Genomic DNA, 25526 nt, shown 5'->3' with positions numbered 1-25526 from the left:
CTGTGTCTTCTAATGCAATTTCCTGTTTTTGAAACTATTGTCCCTCTTTTCCAAGAGCATATCTTCCCCAAACCTCCGCCCCTCCCTTATTGCTTTCCTGCATATTCAACAGAGCATCAGAAGAGACCCCACAAGATAGTAATTTTTCTGCAATCTGAAGCACTCCCTGAAGCCCTGTTTCCTCTGTGGGAAGTAGGGCAAAATCGAAAGTGTCTTCTGCTCAGTCCATTCTGCTGCCCATTACACAACCTCGCAGAGCAGTGATTCCTAATGTGGCTGCAGGAAAGAAGCACCAGGGAGCTTTTAAAATCCCTGATGCCCAGGCCACATCACAGACAAATTAAATCATGTGGAAGCTCAGCACTGGTATTTCAAAGATACTTCTTCAACAAATTCTAGGTCTCCTCCATGGACTCTTGAAGGACAAAGGCTACCTGACTTTGATTTCTTCATTACCCGAGTCTAAAATTTTGTGCAAACCTATTCCATCAACCCCCACCCCCCGTGATTTTCCAGCCACTTTCCTTCAGTTCTCATTTGGTCCCCTTTTAATACTCAGATCGGGCCAAACAGGATCTCCTCAGAGAGGTTCCCTGACCACCCCATCTGGAGCAGCTCCCTCTGAGGGTCCATCTGGGCCACTCTAATGTAATATCCTGACTTCCTTCTCCCAGCACTAACCACAATTATTTATTTTCTTGTTTAACTTCTCCAGTCAAACTTTTAGAATCTCTATGACATCCCTGACATTGGTTGCCTTATTTATTATTCTATCCTCAGCACCTGGATTGGTTCTAGGCACATAGTAAGATTCCAATAAATATATGTTGAATGCATAAATGAATTGATGAATGAATGAGTGAATTAATATTGGACATATTATCTCTATTAAACTCTATGTCCTTGAATTCATTTGTGGTCATCTATGTAAACCCTTGTAATCCTTTACAATTGCATATTAATTTTAAGTAAACAAAACAACATCCTATGTACCATTTTAATTTGCCTCACAACAACATTTTAGAAGAAACAGAGCAGTTATAATATTGCTTTTATGGATAACAAAACTGAGGTTCCATGGAGCTAAAAACATCCAAAGACAAAACAAAACAAAAATATCTTTATAGGGGCACACTAATAAATGGTGTAAGCACATCTGCCTTGTATGGATGTCATAAGCCATGTGGCCATCCCTTTAATTCTTGTCCCCTCAAAAGCGTATGTTCTCATAATTAGAGTGGTTAACTGGTTAAGGTTCTAGAAGAAAGTCAATATTGGCAGGGTGTCTGAGTTTCTCTACCCAACCAGGAAAGTGAAGTTTGTCGATAGTTTTCTCAGGCATCATACAAGGATGGGAGTAACATTTGGAAAGAGGGTTGGACAACATGAGCATATACTAGGCCTGTCACACCCTTGTGTAACCACAAGACTTCAGGCTCATAACATATCCAATAACTCATTTACCAATAATTCCTCTAAATTTGTTTCTTTATGTAGTAGAATCATCCAGAAGAGTGGATCTAGAATCGGCATGCATCACACCACTTGGGTTTGGCTACTACTTCTTTTACAATTACAATAAACTACATTCAAGAGTATAAGTTCTGTGATTCTGTTTCACCAATGCAACAATAATTCACTAGTGACATGACCATAAGCAGACTTCCAGCAAATTAATCAAATGAAACAAGAGACCTCTCCAGTCACTATATACTCTGCATTTGCTTGCATTTTTCATGCTTTTCTAAAGCTCCTTTAGTTAACTATTGTGCAATTCAGGGTCTTAGGAAGAAATTTAGAGAAAGAAATCTTGGCAAAAGATTTAATGTCCTTATAAAGGACTTTACTTATGACCTCAAATATTTGCTATTTCATCTTTGGGACCATTTAAACCTTTAACAACTCACGACTGTACTATGCCAGACCATTTGGTACTATTTACAAGCAACCACATGCCATGGACATTTTAAGCAGTAAATAGGCCAAAATTATTTAGAAACTTTAAGCAGCCAAAGAATCCTGATTTTCCTCTTGTATCCAAATAAAAGGCATCACATGAGAAATAAATATTTTTGGGGAACAAAAACACATCCATCTCAACTGTTATATTCCAAATAAAAGGATGCCGTAACTGAGGAATATATTACTCTATGCTCAAAACAGTCACTTGGTAGTAGAAAGCAGAGTCGAGAAAGACAGCTTGGCTAGTCACCTGATTCTCCTAAGTAGTCAGCTCTCTGTATGTCTCATTAACAATGCCAAACCAGATACACGGTCTATTACAAAAGTGAGTTGGAAATAAAAGGCATGGAGTCCATGAAGGTAAATACAAAATCTAGGGGTCCAAATGAATTGGAACATAGAATCAAGTTCACATACTGCAGAGAGAAGAGAAGGCGGGAAAGTAGCCTGAAGAAACTAAGTTCAAAGTCACTATTAGGATGTTGCTGCTATTTTAGTCTGTGACTTGTTGGGTCACATACCTAACAGAGCCCAGACTAAGTCTACATTCTCTCACTCCCATACCAATAACCCCCAATCTTGCCTTGCTGTGACATGATCTCCCTCTGTATTTAAAGCATGTAGGTATGTGTATATGTACCCAATACAGATAATGTGACCCTCAGATACTAATCTGACTGCTAAACTGTTCTCATTTTGCTACTTTGCTTATATGAATAAAACAGCCACTTTAGATCTGTATTTGTCTTTTGATAGGCTGTCAATAAATAAGTAAGCATGATTTGATGTGCAAGAAAGAGGAAGAAAGGCACATGAGAGGATGCTAATGCATTTTTCTGTTTCATGGAAATATTTGGATCTTGGTAACTTTAGTTATGTTAAACATGGTATTTTAGCAATGACGTAATGGAATGGGCACTAAGCAAGGTTAACCTGCATTTCCATGATATCATTTTAGTGTATTTACAATCCATACTTCCAATGTGTATCTTTCTTACTAACAATTGACCTCAGAAAACAATTATGAGAACAAGAGCTCTCAAATAAGTTACTTCTTCCGTCTCAAATGTATTGCCATATGGGGAAGAGTTATGGGGGAATGGGAGAGATGACCTTTGCCCCTAGTATGTCTCCTACCACTTTCTTATTCTTTATATATCAAAAGTGAATTTGCTTCATGTTTCTTGTGAAAGTCATTCCCTTGTTAACTCAGTGTCTCTCTCTATGCTGCTCCCTTGACCTGGAATGCACTTTTAACTAAATTATCATCTGTCTATTGCTACCCATACCTGCAGACTCAAGTCTAGCTTCACTTACTTCATGAAGTCATATTTTTGCACCCAAATGTATTTAGAAAAGATTATCTTATTCTTCTGATACTCAAGACACTTAAACCCTTTTCTCACCATATTTTCACATTTATCACAAAGGCTTAGTACAGGGGTCTGCAAACTTTTTGTGTAAAGGGCCAGATAGTAAATATTTTAGACTCTGTGTGCCATACACTCTCTGGAGAGTGTATGGTTCCATGAAGATTTTGGCTAATAACCATTCCAGATTGTTTCCCACTAAAAGTATCTGGTTTGCTTGTTTATATTGAGTAAAATCAGGTAAATAAACGCTAGAGCCCCACATTACATCCTTCACTATGTATTTAGTGCTTTAATAGAAATAAATATATAATGTTGGTAACAAAATTGTCACAGTTGTCACACATTTCATTTTAAGCTCACTTAAAGAAATTAGGATTGAATTTTTGTCCAAGTTTCTATTTTCATTTCAAATAGATTTTGACAATATTTGTTGCAGCCTTTCCTAGGAAGTTTTCTTGGCCAAAGAATTTCACTGGTTTTCAATTTATATTATGCAAAATGTAATAAAAACTATCTATTGATTTGGATAGATTCTATTTTTTAAACAAAATGTTCTGTTGCCATAGATAAAACATTTAAACAAGACCATTGAATGGAACACACAAAATAAAATACTCTCTTGGATGATACAGATTTTGGACTATGGATTAGAGAAACCTCAGGTAATTGAAAAAATACTATTTTTATTATTTTCCACAGAAATAATTTCTATCATCCTTTAAAAAGATACACAATTCAGCTTCTGCATTTCTTCTCCTATATGTTCTGTTGAATATAAAAATAACAAGAAGAAAGGCTAGATAAAATAAAGATGGAGAAATAAGAAACACCTTGCATGAGACCAGACCGTTTCTGTTTAATTTGGCTCTTTGTTTTAATGATTTGTTTTAATCATTCCCTTCATTATATGCATATCATGGTTTTAGTTTAGTAAATGCTGCTTCTTCATATGAGTGAGAGATTTAATATTGGATTTAATCAGGACCATCCAGTAAACCATCACATCTGGGCACCCACACCATTGGCCTGCTCATGAGGCTAGAAAATATCCGAACACACAGAAGTCCCAGCACATCATGAGGACATAGAGGAACCATGCTGGAAGCACCATATTTAGTTCTCCCTGAATCCCAATCGTTTCGTCTCCATACTATCTTTAGTAAAGTCAAAATAAATAACATTTAAATTTCTGAGATTTTGTGAAATATAGGCTGCATATACAGTTTATAGCATTCTAATGAGTTTTCCTGAGTCCAAAGAAAGCAAATGATAAATAGGCTTTTTAATCTTTCTAGATACCATATTACTGTTATAGGTTATTCCATGGTAACCTATACTAATAATAAATAGAGGAATATGCAAATTGTCTGGAATGCCCTCATGAAACGATCGGATCAGCAGGCTGCGTCCCCTCCCCCTGGGCCGGCCCCAGGTAGGAGCCCAAATCCTAGCCTACCTAAAACATGGCTGTGTGCCATCATATCAGTAAGAAAGGGACATCCCACACTTGCCTGGGGCATCTAAGTCACTGGCCTAGGAATCAGGGTTTCAGATAAGAGGATGCAGCATTCCACTGCTATCTTGAGTTTGTGGTTTCCAAGAAAACAGCCAGAAGGGATGATAAACCCTCCCCAAATGGCTCAGCTGGCGCCTATCTAAGCGGCTTCCTTTACATCAAGCTTTTCCTGCAGTGAATGACCCCAATCCTCCCTGGATCAAGCAGGTTCCTGTGGAGCGCAATCTCCACGCAGTACAACGAGGTCTCCAGTTTTGTCCCCCGCGATCTCATGCATGTGAGCTCGGGGCAGCTGGGAAGGAAGGGAAAAGGCATCACGTGGGGCAGCTCGAGCAAGCAAGCAGAAGGAAACCATGTCTGGCAGACGACTTCCCTGCCACCCCCTTCAACGTGTAAGAAGAATTAAATAAACCAATACAAACACCCCTTCCCCGGGAGGGGTCTGGGACTGAGAGGCGTCCCACCCAGGCATTGCATACTTGCTTCCCACCCACTTCATCCAAATGGACAGGTTAGGGCCGTGGTTGGCAAACTGCGGCTCGGCAAACCGTGGCTCACGAGCCACATGTGGCTCTTTGGCCCCTTGAGTGTGGCTCTTCCACAAAATACCAACTTCTGCGCATGGGCCACAAAGTTTCGATCGCACTGTGCACGTGCCCGCATGTGGTATTTTGTGGAAGAGCCACATTCAAGAGGCCGAAGAGCTGCATGTGGCTCGCCAGTTGCAGTTTGACAACCACAGGGTTAGGGGGTTAAGGGGAGGAGGAGAAGCCTCGCAGGATGGAGATCCCCGGGGAATCGCACCCCTGCCCTCCCTCCGGACCTGACCTCTTGGAGCACAGGGCCTGACCTCACCTCCAGCAGATTTGCATATCTCAGACCCTTTGGTGCTTCCAGGCACTGGGCATTCCTGCATCTTCCCTGCCTCCCAGCTGCTGACCCTCACTGTCTCCTACCCCAGAAGTCCTCCCCAACTTTCGGTCTTTATGGCTTAAATGCATGGTGGGTATAGTTGCTTCTCCATGTAGTTTATTTGATAAGAACCCAGCGAAGTCACTTAGCAACTGAGCTGCTCAGACTTCATCGGGGACAATGAATGACACACCCTACTTGGCTTTGATAGCAAAGCAATCTTATTCTTTTATTTTTTTAAATAGATTTGTATTGATTTCAGAGAGGAAGGGAGAGGGAGAGAGATAGAAACATCAATGAGGAGAGAGAATAATTGATCAGCTACCTCCTGCACGTGCCCTACTGGGGATCGAGCCTGTGACCCAGGCATGTGCCCTTGACCAGAATCGAACCTGGGACCCTTCAGTCCTCAGGCCGAAGCTCTAGCCACTGAACCAAACCAGCTAGGGCAAGAATCCTATTCTTAAAGACTTGATTTTTGTCATAAACAAGTGGATTTGAATTATATCAAACCAATGTACATTTTTTAATGAAATGTCTCTTCATGTCTACTAATGCAATTCTACCTTAAAGCTTATGTTGTATAATTTATACTAATAAAAGGGTAATATGCTAATTAGACTGGACATCCATCCGGACGTCCTTCCAGACATAGCCATGGTGGCGGGGACTGAGGCAGAGGTGGTTAGGGGCGACCAGGCTGGCAGGGGAAGGCAGTTAGTAGCAACCAGGCCAGCAGGGGAGGGCAGTTAGGGGTGACCAGGCCAGCAGGCAGAGGTAGTCAGGGGCTATCAGGCAGGCAGACAGAGGCAGTTAGGGGCTATCAGGCAGGCAGGCGGGTGAGCAGTTAGGAGCCAGCGATCCCGGATTGCGAGAGAGATGTCCCAGATTGGAGAGGGTGCAGGCCAGGCTGAGGGCTTCCCACCCTCACCCCTACTCCCCTCATGCACAAATTTCATGCACCAGGCCTCTAGTAGAATATATAAAAAACATAACAGAGAGGGAACACTGTAAGTTCAAAGTGTCCTCAGAGATCCACAGAAAACTCTCGAGATGCACAGACCTTTAATGTCACAATACAAAAGAGTGCAAACTTTTGCTTTTGACATGATTTAGCAGTTCAAAAAGCAGGACATTCCTTCTGGGTGTGGAAACATAAAGAAATTGACTTTACAGGGTCATTTCTTTTTCTTTGGTTGTGGTCCTTAACGACTGTTTGAAGTATCATAACTTAGTGCATGTCTGTTCCAGAGTCCTCGAGCACTGGCAGATGCAGTGGGTTGACCAATCTGCGCACTCAGAATAGAGCTAATCTGAATCCCCTTCACTGTCCCAAAGCACTGCTGAAACCGCACACCAGGTTTCCTTGCCACTCGAAAACTCTGTGCAGTTCCCATTGCAATTAACTTACAATGACATTCAATTAGGCTACTGAGAACTTTTTAAATATAATCAAAATCACAATAGGTGGTCTGGTGCTTAATGTAAAATATTTGGAGGTCTAACCTCTTGATAAATGTGTAAGTTCACTATATCACATTGTTAACTGTGGGCACTAGGTTGTACAGCAGATCTCAAGAACTTATTTATCTGGTATGGCTCTAACTCTAGACCCATGGAATAGCCACTCCCTTTCCCCTCCCTATCTCCTGGCAGCCACCATCCCATTTTCTGCTTCTATGCGTTTGACTATTTTAGATGCCTCTCATGTTAAGTATTCTTTACACACACACACACACACACACACACACACACACACACACAGACACAAGGACATTTTTGCAGATATCTTGATTGTGGTGAAGGCATCATGGATGTATGCATATATCCAAACTCATCAAATTGCATACATTAAATAAGTGCAGGTTTTCTTTGTATATCAATTGTAAATCAATAAAGCTGTAAAAAAAATTTAATAAAAATAAAAAGCCTTTCTCTCCCCCCAAATTAAAAATAAATATATAGAGGACTTCAAATTTTTAAAAACTGCATATCACTTCCCAATAATAACATCTCTGTATACATAAATAAGAAAAATAAAAAAATAAAAAATAAAAATAACGATTCACTTGTAAAACATCACATAGAGTAATTAATACGTAGGGTTAAAAAGTACATGCATCATGGAAAACTTCTCTGATAAATAAAAGCAAGACATTTTAAAGCTGTGCTTTGCCAGTAAAAAAAGAAAGATAAATTGAAAAATCTCCAGATGGTATAAATCTGGCACACTATTATTCTTTGAAAGTATGTTCCTAGGTAAGGGAATTGAACCAACTTGCTTAATTCATTAATTAAAACATACTAATTGATAAAAATGAGGACATGTTTTCTACTTTCTAGAAGCTATAATATTAAATAATTAACCTCAATTTATCATTCTTGCTCCATTTCACACCTTCCGTTTGTGTGTTTAAGGACTAAAACATATACAATACCTCTTAGAACAAGTCTAATCAAGGAAAACCAAACGACACAGAGGAGAGGCAACAAAAACACCCGGGATTTCAGTACCAAACAAAACGATGACTTGGGTATAAGGACAAATGATCAAGAAGGGAAATACCTCAAACACAAGCCTCTAAATAATAATGCCTGCAGATAAATACTACTCTTTTAAGATTATAGGAGTTAATAAAATGAGTTTGATAAAAAGTGCATGACACTAAAAGAAAAATAGATTGAGAAGAGCTACTGATTATTTAAATTGTCAGCATTGGAGGGTGAAGAGAACCCCTGATATGCTCCTGGCGGGAGGCTATACTGGCACAATTTTTCTAGAGAACATAAATTGTTGGGTGCGGCAATTTTTAATTGAAAAACTTTAATGTATTTTTATTCATTTAGGTGTATGCATTCTACATGTCAGAATTAATACTAAGAATTTGTGCAACTTTTAGGCTATCTGAATGTAAAGCACAATGTGTATTTATTATTATTATTGTTATTAATTTTAAATCCTCACCTGAGGATATTTTTCCAGAGAGAGTGGGAGGGAGAGGGAAGACAGAGAGAAATATCAATGTGAGAGAAACACATCGATTGGTTGCCTCCTGCATGCACCCTGACCAGGGCTTGGGCTAGGGAGGGGTCTGCAACCGAGGTATGTGCCCTTGATGGAATCAAACCCGGGACCCTTTAATCTGCAGGCTGAGCCAAACCAGCTAAGGCAGTGGTTCTCAACCTTCCTAATGCCGCGGCCCTTTAATACAGTTCGTCATGTTGTGGTGACCCCCAACCATAAAATTATTTTCGTTGCTACTTCATAACTGTAATTTTGCTACTGTTATGAATCGTCATGTAAATATCTGATATGCAGGATGTATTTTCATTGTTACAAATTGAACATAATTAAAGCATAGTGATTAATCACAAAAACAATATGTAATTATATATGTTTTCCGATGGTCTTAGGTGAACCCTGTGAAAGGGTGGTTCAACCTCCAAAGGGGTCACGACCCACAGGTTGAGACCCGCTGAGCTAGGGCATAACGTATAATATTTAGAATGTGAATAAAATGAGACAATTTAGATGTCTAAGAAAAGAAAGTTAGTTCTTTTGTTACAATCATATTAAGGAATGCCATGCAATTATACCAATGATTTTGCATAAGAATGTTTGTAACAAAGAAATAAATATATTCATTACATATTGTTCAGCAAATTGGTATAATAAAAGAACCAGTAACTCATCTAAAATGACAGCTTTGGAGTCGGAGGGCCTGTAGTAAAAGTTTGTGTTAAAACTTGCATCTCTGGGACTTACTGTGTAAGGTATCAAACTGCTAAAACTTCTAATTTCTTTTTCTGTAAAGAGAAGAATAATTGTTCTTTTTCCTACCTCATTATATTTGGGGATAGCAAAAAAGACAATGCGTGCAATGTTCTTAACATTTTACCCATTGAGTAAGTGTGCATAACATGCTGTTGATAGAGTAGCATAAATACATCATTTGTAAAATATGCACGTTTATATTTAATTTGATTTAGATATTGATATGATGTGCATATATTATTAACCTCAGTTGTCTTGTAGGGTTTGAAATGAGATTTTTGTTGCATTTGCTTGTTTGTTTGCTTTGGTTTAAATGTGTCCCCTAAATTTTGTACATGGCAGACAGTATGAGTCAGGAGTTCTGCTATAGTAACAAAGTACCCCAATATCTGAGCTGATTCAAAAAAGATAGGTTTATTTCTTGCTCCTGTTACAGGTCCCTTGGTGGTGTCAGCAGAGGTTTCTGCTAATTATCCTCATTCAGAGACCCAGGCTAACTAGCCAACATCTCAAATACTCCAAATCCCTGGGCCAGAGGAAAAGGGAGACGGCAAATCTCTCAGCAGCTCTTTAGCCCCTGCTCCAAAATGAACACATCACGTTGTTCACAAATTTTTAACAAAGCCAGACACAGACTCAGGAAGAGAACCTCAATAATAATAATAAATGTATTTCTAAGTCACGAAGAGTTTAAAACTAATGTGTAACCTATCATTTCAGTTTTTTTAGCAGAACATTGGTATGAAAATAGAGAAAGTTGTACATCATGCCTAACTCCCAGGAGTAGAAATTAAGATGAACAACTGTATATCCATATTGACTACATGAGAGTCAACTAAATTAAAGGAAAAGTTATTCCTAGCCAATAAGAAATAGAAATCAAGGAAACAGAGGATAAGTAGATAACGTAAGAGATAATGTAAATTATTCCCCTACCTTGAAGACATAGGAGCACACTCAGTCATCACCAGCAGTAGCAAGTCATCCAATTTAATTTCCAGTGGAAAACGCCTTCACCTCACCTCTGAGGTGGACTCTACTGAGGAACTTCAGTACATTCTTCCAGGATAATTTATTTTTCTTGGCCCCAGCTGGTAAGCTGAAGAGGCTCTCAGGCTTGTGAACCGATGGGCCTTGTAATTGCTTTCCTCAGTCATGTAACCACTGATGCAATTGTCACTCATATATTACAAAACTAATCCTTCGCAAGTTTCATATTGACTATTTGCTATGAGACATCCAATGCCAATGAGTTTGCAGATGTAGCTCTATGAAAAAGGAAGGGTCTCTGATCATTGGTCTGAATACTGGCTCCCATAAATCCTTGGTCTTCACTCTCAATATCCTTATATTTTGTTATGGTCCCTGAGAAGTCACTTCACTCATTAATACCTCAATTTCTCCATGAGGAAACTAGAAAAGCTTATTATTTATTTGTAAAGTATTTCAAAAGGCTTAAGTGAATTATAAGAAATAGAAATTATAACTTAATCCATATATTCAATACCTTTTTAATAACAAACTTTAGATATACTCTACTTCTTCAAATTGTAGCCAAATTTATTAGCTAACCTCTAGAAAGGTAAGAGACAAATATGTGTTTATTAGAGTTTATTAAAAATTTATAAATAAAGCCCATAAGAACCTTCTTGCACTAGCACTATATTAAAAATTTTAGAGACAAATGAAAAATATCTCTGAGAGATATTTTGTATGTTTTTGTTTTTTCCCCCATTATATAAGTTATTTTTAACAATAAATGAATGTATGTATGCTGGGGTCCAACCCCAGCAGGTCCAGGGGTCCCCAAAGGTGTGGACGGAGTCGGCGAAGAAGGAATGACACGGAGACAGCATTCAGTTGTTGATCAGCAGCCTAGCCAGGATCTCTAGCCAGGATCTCCAGCCAAGTTCTGGTCTGGATCTCCAGCGAAGTTCTGGTCTGGATCTCCAGCGAAGTTCTGGTTAGGATCTCCAGCCAGGTTCTGTGTCCATGTTCTCTTGCTAGGTTCTCCAGGTTCTCCAGCCAGGTTCTTGTAGCCATGTTCCCTCGCTAGGTTCTCCAGCCAGGTTCTGTACTAGGTTCTCCAGCCAGGTTCAGTCACCAGGTTCTAGTCAGGTTCTCTTGCCAATTTCTGTAGTCAGGTTCAGTCCAGGATCTTTTGCCATGTTGTCTCGCTAGGTTCTGTCTCTAGGTTCTGAGGCCAGTTTCTGTCCAGGATCTTTTGCCATGTTCTCTCCAGCGAAGTTCTTCTGTCTATAGAGAACGTTCTGTGTAGGTTCTGTGCCTAGGTTCTGTCTCTCTTGGTTCTGTCTTCTAAGTTCTGTCTCTTTCTGTCTTGTTACATCTGTATTTATACCAGTTGATTCAATCCTATCAATCTCTATTCCAAAGGTTAGGGCGTTTCTTATCTCCATTCCAGGGGGTAAAGATTATGTAGCTTAAGCATGATTGTTCGTAGTTAAAGTGATTAATTACCCGCCTGGCACTTAGTTGAGGGGTTTTATTCCCTCCCTAACTTCAGGGGAAAATCCCTACCTGGGGAAACAACCTTTCTCAGAGAGGAGACCTTGGTTAAAACACATAGTGCCAAGAAGGTGAGCAAACATTTTAAGAACAGTATGCCATATATGCCAGGTCCTTTGAAACAGCAAGGATGGACCGGCTCCCGGCATATGTATGAGTAAATAAATAAATAACAGTAGTCTGAAAGATACTAACTTTTAATCTTTAAAAGCATGAGAGACTCAAGCACTACAATGGCAATACTGTATTAATGCAGGCAGAACACTGGTTTTTGTCTAGGGCTACCAGTGAGAGACGGGGTAAGTCAGAAATGCTTGTGAAATAAAAATATTCCTCTACCCATATTTTTCTTATCTTCCTACTTACAATCATCGGGAACAAATATCAAAGTATAGGAAAATACCTATGGTACAAATAATCTTGGAGACTTTGGGAGTTTTCTACATGAGGAAAACTATGAGTAATTTTTAAAAGCAGATGATAACAAATAATGGCAAGGGTGTGAAGAAACTGGAACCTTAGCATTGCTGGTGGTAATGTAAAAGGACTGTCACCTTAAAGACAGTACCTCAAAAAATTAAACCTAGATTACTATATGACCCAGAAATCCCACTTATGGGTATAAACCCAAGAGAAATTAAAGCACATTTCACACAAAAACTTATACATGAATGTTTATTGGACATTGCTCACAATGGCTGAAAAGTAGAAACGTTCCAAATGTCCATTAAAAGATAAATGGATAAATAAATGTGGCCTATCCATACAAATGGATATTATTCAGCCATAAAAAGGAATGAAGTTCATGCTACAACATGGATAAAGCTTGAAAACATCCTAAGTGAAAAAAAGCCAGAAATAAAAAGGTCACATATTTTATAATCCCATTTATATGAAATACCCAGATTAGGAAAATCCATAGATTAATGGTGTTTAGGGGTTGAGGGGAGAGGAGAATGGGGCATGACTGGTAAGGGCGACAGAGATTCTTTTTGTGGTGATGAAAAAGTTCTAGAATAAGATAATGGTGATAGTTGCATAATTCTGTTAATATACTAAAAGCCACTAAGTTATACACTTTAAAAAAGCAACTTTTATGGTACTTGAATTATATCGCAATAACAAATTTATTTTTCAAGAAGAAAACTGTAACAAAATTAAACATCTGATCTAGCATTTAGGTAAAGGAAGTATTCTTTTTCCTCTCTCACGAATAAAATTTACAATAACTTCAATTACCAGTTCCTCTGAAAGCATAGTTTATATCAATGTTTGTTGCCATTTTCAAGTTAGAGGTGAAATTGTATTTCTTATTTTGAAAAATCAAACAGAATGGAACCAGCTTTCCGCTAGATGAATGCCTCCTTCTTCAATTTGTACTGATCTGGTACCAAGAGTGCACCTGAGACCACATGCCTTCTAAGACAACAAAAGCCTATTCAGAGCTATCTGTGCATTCAATGCTCTTTCAGAAGCCAACAGTCTCCCTGATACAATGGTATTGAGTTTCAGAAATGGCAGTGAACTATTAGATGGTCTCATTCAGAACATTTTGAGCAAATATTCAAACATTTTTATTTTCTTTTTAATGTACCATTGAACTGAGTCAAAATGAACTGAAATTGAACAAACCTCAAGGTTACAGTGAATTGATAGTGTGTGAGTATGTCTGGGTGTGTGGGACAGAAAGGGAAAGAGAGATTACATTTCTCCAGGTACTTTCATTCATGGAACTTGGATTTTTTTCATTAAATTTATTGGGGTAACATTGGTTAATAAGATTATATACATTTTCAAGTGTACAATTCTGATACATCATCTGTATGTTTTATTAGTTCTTAAAAGACTCATCGCTCATTCAGGAATCTTAGCTATCTTTTCAATAGGATATATGTGAACTGATTTCATCTGTCGCATAGGATTAGGAGGCGGTGGTAAGGCCTAAGAACCCTCACTTACCCCTTCCGGAGCAGGGCAGATCGGAGCTCCCTTGGCACTTCTTGATGCTCTCCTCAGCCGACAGTGGGCAGGAACGTGGGTGCTCACACTTCTTGCCATACCAGCCTACTTTGCAGTCACATCTTCCACAGTTACATTGTCCATGACCTTCACGATGAGAGCAGTAAAAAAATATATATATGTGTGAAAAATATATTGAAGTCAGAATTCATTTCAACAGGGAATGTTATTAGTCAGGATCTTAGTTAACAATATTAGACCTTAAAGCAAAGGTACATTTTTCTCAAGATCCTAAATAACTAATTTATATTAATTGCTCATAAGGGGTAAAGAAAAGCAACAACTCCAGATATGATTAACAGGCTTATAGGGCTATAAATGTGAATTTATTAAAATCCATAGGCATGTGATTGTATTGGCCTGCTATAGCCTAAATATAATATTTGATGGATTTGACAATTAATTCATGTGGAGAAAGCATTGGAAATGGAAAATAATTTCTTTGTGAAACAGATATTATCTTTTGAAGTCACCCACACACTATTTTCATTATATTTATTTCTTTAATTAATTAATTAATTATATTTTTATTAATTTCAGAGAGGAAGGGAGAGGAAAAAAGAGATAGGAACATCAATGATGATGTCCTCCCAAAATGTATACACACTTTGAATAATTACTAATGCCAATGTTTCTTTCTTTTCAGATTTAATCCATTGGAATTAATACTTATTCAAAGTATGTATACATTTTGGGGGATACCCTGTATGTATAACGTGTGAATAGGATCATTTAGGCCTTCAAATATGAGGATTTTTATTTTAGTGGTTTAATTTATTAGCAATTAGATTTCACTGGTTGTAGATCCTGTGGCTTTTTGGCATTTATCCCAGCTTAAGAAATTCCTACTCTTCTCCTCAACCCTCATGCCATTTCAAGCAAAATTTGTAAACAGAGCTGTATTGCAAATGCATAGGTAAATAACAGTTCTAGAAACAAAATCTTTAACATTTAAAGTACAATCTATTCTGCCATCTTATAAGAGCTAATGGCTTTGAAACTCTTGAAGACAAAGCGTTTTCATTTCAAGAACATTTAGATCTGCCATGAGGATACCAGGCAAAGTACAGAACATGCTGTCATTTGTGAAAGATCAGTTAACACTTTAACAACAACAAAAAACAACTGAAGAAGAGAGTTAGACTGAAAGTGGGGGGGGGGGGGAGCTTTACTCTTGAGAGTTTAAAATTGCTGTAAAAGTTAGAACAAAATATCCAGCAGGTTTAAGATGCCAGGAAGTCCCTACCCATGAGGATGCCACCTGCTGCTGCAGTTGTTTGAAATCCTGAGGCAGCAGCCCATGCCCAGTGTGAAGGTCCCAATAACTAGGCACCTAAAATGAAGCAGGAGCCTGTGCTGGGCACACCTGTGACTGAAGGGAGAACAGTCTCAAGTTGTATCGTTGGGACACAGGTTTAAGAGCGGTTATTATTGTCTATCTGAGGATCATCCACATGGAAATACTAAAATAATTGTGGCTGAATAAAACAAATTTGTGAGGACAGCCAGAAGTTATTAATAAGGTATTTTTAGAGTTAAAATATGGTCCAATTAATATCAAAATATGTCCGATTCATTGTGGATGCATTAACAAATGATGGAAAAATGCAGCTGCCCTAGAAAAAATAGCTCTATGTTATGATTGTAGCTTCATTTTTCTAATCCTTTGCTATTTCTGTGCTCTGCTGTAAACACTAGAGGAAGATGTAGCCTATGAAATATTGCACTTCTATTTCCTGTACATTTAATGCAGTATCATGGGGCATCTTAAGGATGAATCCTATGAATTTATGCTTCACCTCCAGTCATAAAGGAAACTGCAATTTTTCTTCTGGAGTTCCTAGTCTCTCAATTCTTCTGTAAAAGTTATGCCAGAGAAAGAGAGAGAGAGAGAAGGAATCATGTTATAAAGATAAAATAAAGAAGATGAGAATGCATGGTTTTGATATACAAAGAAAAGTTTAGAAAAGATAAGATGTATTTAGCATCAAAATCTTTTAGACTATCATAACATACACTATCAGAGTATTTTATACACAAATAGTAGAAAGGGCATAAAAGAAATTAGGATACTTGTGTCTCTGATTTAAATGTGTCACTAGTTCATCTTTTGGGGCCTCATCTCACTGGACTTTATCTTTAAAAGTGAGAGAACTAAAAGATGTGAATTTCACCACTCTGATCAGATATGTAATGTTTCCATGCTAGTTTATCAAGCTTGTAGAGTATGCCTGCAGGAGCTAATTTCATTGCTTCTAACAAATATTCCTTTAAACTCTGCAAGCAAGGGATAACAAAACAGAAATAAAAGATACAGATTGTTATTTATTCCTGATATCAAATATGACGAGAACTGCTTTCAAAAGATCTGTAAGCATACACACACACACACACAAACAATGGGAGAACAGCATGATGTTGGTGCTGGTACGTACGGTAAATGGGATCACAGCCAAATCTGTACCATATGGGTGGGGAGTTGGCAGCAAGACCAGACATCAAGTGTCATCATGGCTATGTTGGGCAGGTAACATTAAAAAGGCTATCAAGCCATGATATTAGAGACTGTTGACACCGAAACTAATTTTTTCTTTGCAATTATTGTGCTCCTTTGATTTAAGCTATCTAAACTCAGAAATACAGGACAAATGCAGTTTCATTCACTCCAGACAAACACTCTTCTGCTATAGTGGACATTCCTTTCTTTTAAAATGGTCATGAATTGGAATCTGATGTTGACAAGTAGTTTCTTACAAAGTAATATGAAGACAATCAATAGAGAAAAGTTTGGGGAAATAAATTAGATCTAATCAGTACTTGTTATTTTAAAAAATCCTTCAATATATTGATTTTCCTTCAAGACAATGCAAACTGAACATACTTAATAATTTCCTTCAGTTTCTTTCCTTAGTGCTTTGGTAATCCACAATGATAAAATTTCCCACATAACATAGGTTCTATCAAATGATTCCATTTTCCAAACTACTGTAAGCCAGGACTAATCTTATATTTTCATTATTTTGATAGGCAACCCAAACTGAAAGATGGAGTGTAAGGTCACACTGCAGCATAATTTTTCAATTATGGAAATTTGAGAAAGAGGCCAGGGTGGTAAGCAATCATCAGGAATAGAAACGTATTTCAGAATCAGAAAGTAAATTCAAAGGAGCACCTCATAGAACTGAAGTAACAGTTGGTATACTTTAGGATTACTGGTCATGTCCTGGCCATTTTAGTAGCACCCAAGTTTTGTCAATAATATCATCTTTGAGGTGTTTGTGTGTGTGCGTGTGTGATGTTTGTGTATGACTAAATACATCTAACACATGCACCATGTGAATGGTGAACAATATACAGCAATAAAAGAAAAAATAAATAAAGCAAGTTTATTTGAAAGCAGGGATTATGTTTTAAAATATTTGTACTTCCATACCTATGATGGAGTAGGCACAAGATATCTACATTTAAGTGTATTACTGAGAAGAGCCAACCTAAACTAATCCATCAGGAGATTTCTTTTGGATTTAAATAAGACCAACACTCTCTGCATGGCAAGAATAGAAACTAAAAATAAAGCTGCATTTCATCTGAACCATATTACACTCCAGCCTTGTATAAATCACTAGAGAATATTGGCATAGTTGGGTTATTTTGTCTCATAAAACTAAGCTATTAACAAACTCAGTAATCAGCTGCACGGCATCCTTCCTATGGTGTGACTTAGGCAATTAGAAAAATTGTAAAGACTAATAATTCACTAAGCCTTATATATAAAATCACAGATTTAGTAAGAATAAAGAAATACTGCTGAGATTGGTGCCTGCCCAAGATCATAATTATGTTCAGAGAAGTTTAGTTTTATAAGAATTTTGAGCACCAAGAGGATAGCTCTTCCTTATCAAAATAAATTGAAGAATTTTATTTTCATCACTTGGAGATTAAATTACATGAGTATTTGGGCCATATGTGTTTTTAAATGACACTTAAAGGCAGTGCAAACTTTTTCAAGTTACTTAATTTCGTTGAACCTGTTTCCTCTTCTGTTATAATATAGATAATCATGTCTCCCTCTCTGAGTTAGTATGAGCCTAAAATGGAATGAGATAATGTGAAAGAACTTGGTAAGTATCTATCAGAGTAGGATCTCTGTCAATGTTTCTTCTTTCCTAAATGCCTCAACTTAACTGTGAGAGGCAGGCTATGGAGAACTGGACACATTCAGTTCACTCAAATAATGACAAAATCACAATTACAGATTTCACGTTTCATTGTCTTATTTCTTATTGTTCAAACTGCAGCCTATTACCTTAACACTTTTGCCCATTCCTACCTGTTTATACCCACAGCATGGAAACCACATATAAATGGTTAATCATACTCTTCTAGCTGCCTTCCATGAGAAACCTCAATTGCTTAACATTCTTGTCTGAAATCTCATAGGCTATGGAAGAATGAAAAATGAGAGGGAAAGAAAAATGGGATAGAAGGAAAAAGGGAGGGATTAAATGAAGTGCAAAGTTTCAGATTCCAAGTAGTCCTTCTTAATGGCTTTTATCTGCCCCACATATAATAGTAATTCTAAGCTTAAGTAACATGCAACAGGAATTGTGAACTTATAAAAGGATAGAGATATCAACTGAAATGCCAATACCCATCTTCACCTCATGGTCCTAGTCCCTCACAATTGAGATAGACCAATTCACAAGAGCCTGAATTATCACTATAATATATTTATTTTGAAATTTTCTACCCCACTCCCAAATCAAGATCATGAATTTAACAAGGAAGAGCACACCCTATTGGGGGAAGGGGGGGGAGTTTATCAGAAAGCCACACACATTCTTTCATACATAAAAAAACCTGATTATCTCCTTTATTTTCTTATTTTAAATTGTGTGAATTCATATTTTATCTCACAATCTTAAAATGACATTCTTAAATGATGTTCATTGAGTCTCAGTATAGTTTTCATTACCAACTCTGTGCTTATCACATTCAGTTCTGATCCTTTAGACCAGCCGTGGGCAAACTATGGCCCGTTTGAAATGAATAAAACTAAAAAAAAAAAAAAAAAAAAAAGACCGTACCCTTTTATGTAATGATGTTTACTTCGAATTTATATTAGTTCACACAAACACTCCACCCATGCTTTTGTTCCGGCCCTCCGGTCCAGTTTAAGAACCCATTGTGGCCCTCGAGTCAAAAAGTTTGCCCACCCCTGCTTTAGACCCACATATTTAATAAGCTAAAAAAATATAAATGTTAGGTTGCCATTTGTCCTTGATGATTGATATATTTGACAATTTCCTTCTATATTCCCCATCTCAGTAACATTTACCCACACAACCAGACCCGTGACTACAGCCCTCCACTGCACAAAACCTTCACAAACTCCTCCTTGTCGTTACAATAGAGTCAAGCCCTGCATTATGCTGGTGTGATAATAAAGAACATTCATATCAATGAATAATAGAAAAATCTGAAAAGAGCATCATCCCCTCAAGAGAACAGGATTCTTGAAATATTTCGGAAATCCTCCTGAACACGAGGGCTAATCAGAAGAGAAAACATTCCATAGTGGGAAGTTTAGGCCGCAGGCTCCCCTCAGCGAGGCCAGAGGTCTTTGCAGTTGTAAAATCACACTTAGATAGGGCAACTTTTTTATCTCCCTTTGCTTGGAATAGACCAGTGGTGTTTCCTATCCATGTACACCAACCAAGAAGTCAAGCTTAAAGAGATGTCTGTGCATATGTCTGCCTTTTGGATTATCAAACCTAACTGGGCTGAACACCCATAATCCATTTTTGCTAAATGACACTTTTGCAGACAGATCTATTTTTTCCCCCCGTTGAACCCTTAAAAATTCTGGCAGGTCATATATTTATCCCTTTTCATTTAGATGTCACGCTCCATAAAGTCAAGAATCATGTTTAGCCCTAACCGGTTTGGCTCAGTGGATAGAGCGTCGGCCTGTGGACTGAAGGGTCCCAGGTTCGATTCCGGTCAAGGGCGTGTACCTCGGTTGCGGGCACATCCCCAGTGGGGGGTGTGCAGGAGGCAGCTGATGGATATTTCTCTCTCATCGATGTTTCTAACTCACTATCTCTCTCCCTTCCTCTCTGTTAAAAAATCAATAAAATATAATTTTTATAAAAAGAATCATGTTTAGCTCCTTCATTGCTGGGCCCAGAAGCCCAGATGCAGTCCAGACCCTGGCAAATACTATTTCCTCAATAAATATTTATGAAACAATTTTTTGAATCCACTAATGATATTCAGTTTAAACTAATTTGCAGAATAATTTTGGTATGTAAATTATATTGAAGAATTAATGCATTAAAATATCCATGAGAGATGTATTATCCTAAGTTTTGCAGTATATGAATATAGCTTGTCATCATGGTACCTATTCTGTTAATTGTCATAAGGTCTGCCAGTTTTGAATTCTCTGAGTTAAGCAATAGATATCTAGAGCTAATGGCTTTCCCTGGTGGAAAATTAGACTAATTTTAAGGGAGTGATGCATTTTCCTCTTCAGTCTTTGCTCAAAGTGTGAATTATCTTAAAGGTTTCCAAGTGACTAATAGGAGTGCTGTGGATATCCAATGTTTCAGAATGCACATTCAGTTCCTTTATAGTTTCTGTGAGAATCAGAATGAATCTTCAAATAGGAAAATGAATATTTTTAAAATTTTAAATAGGAATTTAGAGAGCACTTACCTGAACAGAAGTCATCAGAATATCTGTCGTAGACAGCTCTACAATCCCTTTCATCACACTCACAGGTGTCTCCGTGAATATCTCCCCAGTCTCCAGTTGGGTCAACATCGTGGCAAGAACATTCACCGCACACACAAGTCCCTACATGGAAAAATGCTTTTATGTGAATCTAGTGAGAAAAATTCATGAAAGCAAAAGGCTTATACATTACTTTTTAAAAATCTGTGACTTATTTTGTATTTGAAAAATACATGTATTCAGAAAAAAATTATTCTACAAAGAAAAATTTCATCTAAAGTTGATAGCAGAGATTTTTTAATAAACAAAAGTTATTATCTATGTCAATATTTATATGGGATTGTGGAATATGTCATTAGCTCTGGTTGGTTCATCTCAAAGATAATACCCCCAAAATTAAAACAGCGCAAGATAAAATCCTTGCCCTCAAGAAGCTTCCAACATACTTGACAAAAAGAAAACTAATGAAAGAAAAATAAGCAAACAATAAATGTCTGAGTACTAGCATTTTTTAAACTAGGACATAAATACTGTGAGAAATACTGTAAGAGTCTGGGGGAGAAGAAATCAATGTGGGCTGAAGTAATTAGGGTAGATGGTCTGGATATGTAGGGGATGGGGAAATATTCTAGGATCAATTGGAAGTAGAACAAATCAAGAAAAGTCAAGAAAGCAAGACTAAGCAAAGAAGGGCAGGGATGGGTGTGGGGGTCCTAAGGAGTCCCAGGAGCAGAAGGTGCATGTAAGGAAACCCAATGATAAGTTTTGCTAGCTAGGATGAGCTCAAGTTATAGAGTATGTTGGATTAGATACAGAAATATAACTGTGGTCACATGTAGATTTCCAAAGGGGAAGTGCCCAGTTATAGATCATATTTACTTTGTGTGAGTTATCAATAATCATCTTTAGAGCCACAAGCTAATCATCATGTGAGGGAAAGATAAAGTTAAATTTATTTCTCACCTCTCACATCAGAATACATTCTAATCTAGTTAGACTGAAGATTTAAAAATATAAACTAAAATCATAAAATAAATCTTTTTAATTCAAAATCCCAAAAGCAAATTACTATAAAGAAAAAATAGAAATAGGTCTATATAAAAATGTAAAAATTTGGTTGCAAACAAAACACCAAAAACAAACAGTTGGAATAAATAGTCATATGTGGGGAAAGACAAAGAACTACTTTCACAAACTTAAACAATTCTTAGAAATTGATATGTAAAGGACAAATATGCCTAAGTGAAATAGACAAAAGAACACCAATCAGAGATTTTGTAGAGATGTAATGAGGATAGATTAACATACAATTGTTTACCACTCAACCTATGATTACTAACAGGTGGGGGTGGGGAATCTGTAAAACAATAGTGAGTTAGAATTATTTTGGATGTCAGATTGGCAGAGGTGAAGAGATGGCTAGGATCAAAGATTGGTGAGGTATGAAGTACAAAATAGTACAACTCTGGATGTACCTTTGTTTTCACAATATGTACTCTGAAAATGTGGGAATTTTAGTATAAAAATCTACTTCAAATAATATATCCACAGGAAAGGAAAAGTACACAAAAGTATATGTTCAGGAATATTAAATATGATGGCATTTATGTTATTGAAAAACAACTAGTGACATAAATATCAATCAAAAAGGGATTAGTACAATGTGTAGCTTGGATTACCAAGCAGCCATTAAAGTTAAAATTAGGTTTTTGCTCTGTGAGCATGGAAAAATACCCCAAATATATGATTATATGAAAAAAACAACAACAACAAATTACAGCCCAGCCAGTGTGGTTCAGTGGTTAAGTGCCAACCCATGAACCAGAAGGACAGGGTTTAATTCTTAGTACACATGCCTGGGTTGCATGCTCAGATCCCCAGTAGGGGATGTGCAGAAGGCAATAGATCAATAATTCTCTCTCATCATTGATGTTTCTCTCTCTCCCTCTCCCTTCCTCTCTCAGAAGTCAATAAAAATATATTTTTAAAAATTAAAAATTAGTATGTATAGTATGCTTTAATTTTTGTATTAAATTAGAAGAAAATACATGTCAGGGAGCACACAAATGATGAACTAAAAAAAAATAAATAATAAAACAGACCAAAATATTATGTACCAAAATGTAAAAGGAGGTTATATCTGTATGTTAAGATTATGGCTAATTTTCTTCTTTACTATCTGCATTTTTAAAGATGAATATGCATTGCTTTTGCAATAAGTTACATGATGTGGGGGGATGGGTATGTGTTAAATTGGGTCCAGTGAGAAATTGTGATTAAACAAAAGTGGGCAATAAAGGACATTTATTCTATCACCGATGAGCTGTGTTCACAACATTGGAGTTTTGGTCGTTAAAGATGGGCTTTTTAAAAAGGAAGATGAGGTAGACATGTGCAGGATTAATGTCTCTCTCCTACTGGGGAAGCAATGATAAGGAGAGTTCTAGGGTAGACATAAGTGGTAGCTCTGGGAAAAGGAACTCATTGTGGTGCCTGCCCTGGCCTGCCTTCACACACTCCTGAATCTCACCTGCTACCAGCCTCATTTAGACATGCTGCTTCCTGTTCTGCCTCTGCCTGACCTCCAAATCAGAAAACTCCCAGCACCAGAAGAGAGGGAAGGCAGGAGGTGAGACGGAGAGGTGGCAAGTGATGTGTGTTTGTGAACGATGTCTGCCTCACAGCCCACATATCCCTGCAGAACGAGGACCTGACCCACAGTCCAATCAGCTTCATTTTTCTCCTCTCTCTCTTCAGCACCTAAATGGTTATTTCCCACTGTAACACAGTTCCAGCTTCTTACACGGACATCCTTACCGTGACTATGGGCCCTACTGAGTAAAAGAACTGAAGCAGAGACGGGTCCTTATATATGAAAGGAAAACATAACATGAATTAGTATGATATACAGTCAGATCTATTCTATATAAATTGAAGAGAGAAGTCTTTTGAAGGATTTTTGTTACAAGTTCAGGTCTTTTCCTTTCTTTTCTCTATGTTCAGATATGTGGCACATTTTACTGTTCTATGTCAGTTTTTAAAAGGATAAAATTGGTGTGTGTTAAGGTTTTCCCTGGAAGTATTATCTCTGACAATGCATCATTTACTTATAGAAATGAAAAAATATTTTTCCAGTTTCTAGATTTTTATAGAAGGAAATATGACCACTTATTCATTTCATCAGGTAGGCAAAGAACACCTACAGCATGACTCTCTTTATCCATCAGTCCAGCTGACGAATTTACAGTTTATATCAACAGTTAATTTAAATGATAATTTGTCAATAGAAATATATTTTTTAAAATGTATGCCTAAGGCCAGTCTAAATTTCATATGGCTTTTGATACCATTTCCAAATATATTATGTTCAATATGATATTTCTATTATTGTATATAGAAGTTAAATGACTCTATGTCAATTTTGTATTTCAACCAAGACTTCAATTGACTCATCATTAAGAGGAGATTTTATATTTTTAATGTTCTCTGGATAATTAGATGCTCATGCTGTAGATGGTTCTGTTAGTCAAGAGACATTTAACAGAAGTATCTACAAGAATTGCCTTTTAGCTGCACTATGCTATTTCTGGACGGCCGCCAAAGAAATTACAGTTCCTATGTTAACTATTTGTTCAGTGAAGCTTAATGAATGACAGTAGCTTTCTAATTTTTCTGTTTTCTACTCAATAAAAGACAAAAAAGAGAAAATTGTTGGTATAATAAATGTTGATTTTCATCAAAGTCAATGACTATCAAAGATGACTTCCTCCCACACAGAAGGAAATGCAGAGAAAGGAGTGTTAACAATTAAGAGCTCTGTTTGCCTCCCAAATCCATAGTAATGTGTATGAATGACACACCTCTGTTACTGCAGATTTTGCCATCTGGTGATGTGCATCTTCGCTTGCTCTCCCAGGGGGTGATATCACACTGGAATTCGCATTTATCTCCATGCCAACCAGCATCACAGTAACAGTTTCCACAGTAACACTTTCCATGGCCTTTACCCAAAATGAATTTTATACAGTGAGGAAAAAAGCAACTTTAAAAGCAGAATTAACTTTCTACCTCTTTATGGTCATTGTTGCTTTCTGAAATAATATATCTGTTTCACACTTATTGCTTAAAATAATCAAGCAGTTTCTCCCCCAAAACATTATAGTTATGCCTATACTTACCTAATCACACACATCGAGCAAGTCAAAGTGTCCTCTAACTTGTCCTAGCCAGGCAGCTGATTAAAATGAATGCATTTTAAAGAAATGATAGGAAAGACTGTGAAAGTCTATTACATTCAAATCTCAAATGTATGCACCAAACTCAAATGCATTTAAGTACTTACTCTAAGGGCACTTCTTGAATTGGTCATTAAAATATTTTATTTATGAAATCAACTACTGAGAAACCAATGGTGTGTATTTACTTGGATGCATATTATTAATGACTGAACCATTGCTTAAACCAGAGGAAATGTTTCATCTTTCCATTCAACTGTATCCCACAAGCTGTTGTGTTCCACCACATGGAAAAAGGTTTTCAGCTAAATCAATGTTTAGAACTCATTTAGATCAATGAAATATCCTAGACCTTGGATCTCACAGTCAAATTCCCACCATACCTGTGAAGGGGACACAAATGGTAGGTAAAGGCACCCCATCATTTTGTGTCCGGATATCACCACACCCTTTCAAACGGTTACCCTACT

The 25526-nt window shown here is 37.3% G+C and overlaps 1 protein-coding gene across 1 annotated transcript in view; it reads right to left on the bottom strand.

Annotated features, from left to right (window-relative positions):
* Positions 1-25526, bottom strand: part of ITGBL1 (integrin subunit beta like 1) — a 211323-nt gene that overhangs the window by 83675 nt on the left and 102122 nt on the right. Inside the window, exons 5-7 of the mRNA XM_059685058.1 lie at positions 24682-24822; positions 20804-20944; positions 14024-14170 (exon numbers count right to left, since the gene is read on the bottom strand). Of these exons, the coding sequence (XP_059541041.1) occupies positions 14024-14170; positions 20804-20944; positions 24682-24822 (429 nt within the window). The remainder of the gene's footprint in view (positions 1-14023; positions 14171-20803; positions 20945-24681; positions 24823-25526) is intronic.

The sequence above is a fragment of the Myotis daubentonii genome, chromosome 2 (assembly GCF_963259705.1).
Source record: "Myotis daubentonii chromosome 2, mMyoDau2.1, whole genome shotgun sequence".
Classification (NCBI taxonomy): Eukaryota; Metazoa; Chordata; class Mammalia; order Chiroptera; family Vespertilionidae; genus Myotis; species Myotis daubentonii.
Note: the sequence above shows the minus strand (reverse complement) of the source record. Positions and strands in the feature narration are given on the sequence as shown.